This window comes from Manacus candei, unplaced genomic scaffold (genome assembly GCF_025592945.1).
Source record: "Manacus candei isolate 608988 ecotype Guabito, Panama unplaced genomic scaffold, ASM2559294v1 h1tg000326l, whole genome shotgun sequence".
Classification (NCBI taxonomy): Eukaryota; Metazoa; Chordata; class Aves; order Passeriformes; family Pipridae; genus Manacus; species Manacus candei.
The window spans coordinates 27,121-32,183 of record NW_026138374.1 but is presented as its reverse complement, the minus strand read 5'-3'; the positions used below and the strand labels follow the sequence as shown (position 1 = coordinate 32,183).

Sequence of the window (5,063 nt, the reverse complement as noted above, 5' to 3'; positions counted from 1 at the left end):
ACCCGCTCCGGAGGGCGGTGACGATGCAGTCGGAGCAGAAGCGGTGCAGACACTCCTTGGTGGTCATGGTGTTCTTGAGCATGTCCAGGCAGATGGGGCACATCAGCTCCGAGTGCAGCGACCGCGGCGACACCGCGATCTCCGTCCCGTCCATGATGGCCTCCTGGGGGGACAGGGGACAGTGGGGACATCATTGGGGACAAATGACATCACTGGGGACATCATTGGGGACACCGCGATCTCCGTCCCGTCCATGATGGCCTCCTGGGGGGACAGGGGACAGTGGGGACATCAGTGGGGACATTGGGGACATCACTGGGGACATTGGGGACATCACTGGGGACACCGTGATCTCCGTCCCGTCCATGATGGCCTCCTGGGGACAAATGACATCAGTGGGGACAAATGACATCAATGGGGACATCATTGGGGACACCGCGATCTCCGTCCCGTCCATGATGGCCTCCTGGGGGGACAGGGGACAGTGGGGACATCAGTGGGGACAAATGACATCATTGGGGACATCATTGGGGACACGGCAATCTCCGTGCCATCCGTGATGGCCTCCTGGGGACATTGGGGACAAATGACAGCACTGGGGACATTGGGGACATCATTGGGGACATTGGGGACATCACTGGGGACAAATGACATCATTGGGGACACCACGATCTCTGTCCTGTCCATGATGGCCTCCTGGGGACATTGGGGACAAATGACAGCATTGGGGACATCATTGGGGACATCATTGGGGACATCACTGGGGACACCGTGATCTCCGTCCCGTCCATGATGGCCTCCTGGGGACAAATGACATCACTGGGGACATTGGGGACATCATTGGGGACAAATGACATCATTGGGGACAAATGACATCATTGGGGACATTGGGGACATCACTGGGGACAAATGACATCACTGGGGACACGGCGATCTCCGTGCTGTCCATGATGGCCTCCTGGGGGCAAATGACATTGGGGACATCATTGGGGACATCATTGGGGACATTGGGGACATCACTGGGGACAAATGACATCATTTGGGACACTGAGGACATTGAGGACATTGGGGACATCACTGGGGACAACATTTGGGGACATTGGGGGACATTGGGGACACCTTGAGAACATCATTGAGGACATCATTGAGGACACCCTGGGGACATCACTGGAGACCCCAATTTTGGGGTCTCTCCCCCTCAATTTTGGGGTGTTTTCCCCTCCAATTTTGGGTGGGTTTCCCCCCAATTTTGGGGTCTCTCCCCCCCAATTTTGGGTTGTTTTCCCCCCAATTTTGGGGTCTCTCCCTCCCCAATTTTGGGGTGTTTTTCCCCCAATTTTGGGTTGTTTTCCCCCCATTTTGGGATCTTTTCCCCCCGTTACCTGGGGGGTCCTGTGCCGCTCATACAGACTCAGCTCCCCCCCATTTTAGGGGTCTCTCCCCCCCAATTTTGAGTTGTTTTCCCCCCATTTTGGGGTCTTTTCCCCCCATTACCTGGGGGGTCCTGTGCAGCTCGTACAGACTCAGCTCCCCCCCAGTTTTGGGGTGTTTTTCCCCCCAATTTTGGGTGGGTTTCCCCCCAATTTTGGGGTCTCTCCTCTCCCAATTTTAGGGGTCTCTCCCCTCCAATTTTGGGCTGTTTTCCCCCCATTTTAGGGGTCTCTCCCCCCCAATTTTGGGTTGTTTTTCCCCCCCAATTTTAGATTGTTTTTCCCCAAATTTTGGGGTTTCTCCTCCCCAATTTTGAGTTGTTTTCCCCCCCTATTTTGGGTTGTTTTTCCCTCCAATTTTGGGTGGGTTTCCCCCCATTTTGGGGTCTCTCCCCCCGTTACCTGGGGGGTTCTGTGCAGCTCGTACAGACTCAGCTCCCCCCCAATTCTGGGGTGTTTTTCCCCCAATTTTAGGTTGGTTTTCCCCCAACTTTGGGGTCTCTCCCCCTCAATTTTGGGGTGCTTTTCCCTCCAATTTTGGGTTGGTTTCCCCCCAATTTTGGGGTCTCTCCCTCCCAATTTTGGGTTGTTTTCCCCCCAATTTTGGGGTCTCTCCCTCCCAATTTTAGGTTGTTTTTCCCCCAAATTTTGGGGTCTCTCCCCCTCAATTTTGGGGTGCTTTTCCCTCCAATTTTGGGTGGGTTTTCCCCCAATTTTGGGGTCTCTCCCCCCCATTTTTAGGTTGTTTTTCCCCCAATTTTGGGTTGTTTTCCCCCCCAGTTTCAGGGTCTCTCCCCCCAATTTTAGGTTGTTTTTCCCCCAAATTTTGGGGTCTCTCCTCCCCCAATTTTGGGCTGTTTTTCCCTCCAATTTTGGGGTGTTTCTCCCCCATTTTTGGGGTCTCTGCCCCCGTTACCTGGGGGGTCCTGTGCAGCTCGTACAGGCTCAGCTCCCAGGTCTTGTTGGCGCTCTGGGCGCTGGCGGGGGCGGCCATGGCCCTGGAGGGGGGGTCGGGGGGGGGTCTTCTGTCACCTCGAGACCCCCCAAAACCCCCCCAAAATCCCACCGGGACCCCCCATAAAAAAACAACAACAAAACCCCAAAAAAACCCCACCAAAAAACCTCAAAAAAACCCTCCAGAAAACGTCCCAAAACCCCCCAAAACTCCCCCAAAATCCCCCCTCGGGACCCCCCAAAATAACCACCAAAAAACCCTCAAAAAACCACTCAAAAAACGTCCAAAACCCCTCCAAAACTCCCCCAAAATCCCCCCTCGGGACCCCCCCAAAATAACCACCAAAAAACCCTCAAAAAACCCCTCCAAAAATGTCCAAAAACCCCCCAAAACCCCCGTTGGGATCCCCCCCAAAAAAAACCCTCCAAAAAACCTCCAAAAAACCCCAAAACCCCCCCAGAAAACCCCAAACCCCCCCTTGGGATCCCCCCCAAAAAACCCTCCAAAAAACCTCCAAAACCCCCCAAAACCCCCCCGGGATCCCCCCTAAAAAAAACCCCAAACCCCCCCAAAAAAACCCCCAAACCCCCCTTGGGATCCCCCAAAAAAACTCCCAAAAAAACCCCAAAAAACCCCAAAACCCCCCCGGGACCCCCCAAAAAGACCCTCAAAACCCCCCCCAAAAAACCCCTCGACCCCCCAAACAACTGTGACCCCCCCAGACCCATCCGGGACCCCCCGACCCCTCTCTGGGACCCACCCGATCCCTCTGAGACCCCCAAAAACCCCCCAAACCCCGCCCGGGACCTCCCAAAAAAACCCCAAAAAAACCCCCAAAACCCCCCAAAAAATCCCTCGACCCCCCCAAACAACTGTGACCCCCCCGACCCCCTCCGGGACCCCCCAACCCCTCTCTGGGCCCCCACCGACCCTCCCGAGACCCCCCAAAAAACCCAAAAAGCCCCCAAAATCCACCCCCCGGGACCCCCCAAAAAAACCCCCAAAAAATCCCCAAAAACCCCCCAAAACCCCCCCAAACAACTGTGACCCCCCCAGACCCCTCCGGGACCCCCCGACCCCTCTCTGGGACCCCCCCGATCCCTCTGAGACCCCCAAAAACCCCCCAAAATCCCCCCCGGGCCCCCCCCCAGAAAAGCCCCCAAAAAAACCCAGAAAAACCCCAAAACCCCCCCAAAAAAACCCCTCGACCCCCCCAAACAACTCTGACCCCCCAGACCCCTCCGGGACCCCCCGACCCCTCTCTGGGACCCTCCCCGATCCCTCCGGGACCCCCAAAAACCCCCCAAAACCCCCCAAAACCCCCCAAATCCCCCCCCGGCCCCCCCAAAACGCGCCCCCCCCCTCACCCGCCGCTCCCGCGCGACGGCGCCGCTTCCGGGATGGCGCCGCTTGATGACGTCACGACGCCAGCCCGGGGGCCGGGCCAATGGGGAGGCGCCGCCGCTCTCAGCCAATCAGGGGAGGGGAAGGGGCGTGGTTAACGTGTGGGGGCGTGGCTTCACACAACGGTGGGTATAGGAGGGAGGCGTGGTCAGAGTGAGGGGCGTGGTTTGCGCGCATCGAGGGGGCGGGGATTGGCTTAAAAGTTTGTGGGCGTGGTTTGGGTGGGCGTGGCCTCGTAGAATACACCTGTAGGTGTGGGGCGTGGTCAAGAGCGAGGGGGCGTGGTCCGGTTGTTATGGGGCGGGGTCAGTGTCGTGGGGGCGTGGTTTAGCGGCGGGGGCGTGGCTTCTGCGGGGGGGGGCCGGTCCAGTTCGCTCCCAGTTCCCTCCCAGACCCTCCCAGTCCCTCCCAGTGCTCCCAGTCCCTCCCAATCCCCTCCTAATCCCCTCCCAGTCCCTCCCAGTCCCCTCCCAGTCCTTCCCAGTCCCCCCCAATCCCCTCCCAGTCCCTCCCAGTCCTTCCCAGTTCACTCACCCAGTCCTTCCCAGTCCCTCTCAATCCCCTCCCAGTCCCTCCCAGTTCCCTCCCAGTGCCTCCCAGTCCCTCCCAGTCCCCTCCCAGTCCCCTCCCAATCCCCTCCCGGTCCCTCCCAGTCCCCTCCCAGTCCCTCCCAGTCCTTCCCAGTTCACTCCCAGTCCTTCCCAGTCCCTCCCAATCTTCTCCCAATCCCCTCCCAATCCCCTCCCAGTTCACTCCCAGTCCCTCCCAGTCCCCTCCCAATCCCCTCCCAATCCCCTCCCAGTCCCCTCCCAGTTCCTCCCAGTCCTTCCCAGTTCACTCCCAGTCCTTCCCAGTCCCTCCCAATCCCCTCCCAGCCCCTCCCAGTCCCTCCCAGTCCCTCCCAGTTCACTCCCAGTCCTTCCCAATCCCGTCCCAGTCCCTCCCAGTCCCTCCCAGTCCCCCCCAGTCCCTCCCAGTCCCTCCCAGTCCCTCCCAGTCCCGCCCAGCTCCGTCGATTCCTCCCGTTCCGTATTAAAATATAAATTTATTTGGAATCTTCTTAAAAAATCTCTCGGGGGGGAACAAAATCCCCCAAATCCGGGCCTCGGATCCCCCCCCCGGGAGGGGGAGGGAAAAATTCGGGAATTCCCGGCGGGATTTGGGAATTCCCGACCCCTCCGGAGGGGGGAGGGGATTTTTTTGGGGGGGGGGAAGAGGATTTTTTTTGGGGGGAAGGGGATTTTTTTTTTTGGGAAGGTTTTGGGGTTTTTTTT

At 58.3% G+C, this 5,063-nt stretch overlaps 1 protein-coding gene across 1 annotated transcript; it reads right to left on the bottom strand.

Moving 5' to 3' along the window:
* Window positions 1–6: 6 nt before the first annotated feature.
* On the bottom strand, window positions 7–3,812 carry LOC127465163 (E3 ubiquitin-protein ligase RING2-A-like; the record flags this gene model as incomplete). Its single annotated transcript, XM_051775658.1, has 3 exons — window positions 3,753–3,812; window positions 2,347–2,428; window positions 7–163 (listed from the first exon to the last, which is right to left on the bottom strand). Coding segments are annotated over exons 2-3 (235 nt in total), but the record flags the coding sequence as incomplete, so codon positions are not given.
* Window positions 3,813–5,063: the final 1,251 nt, after the last annotated feature.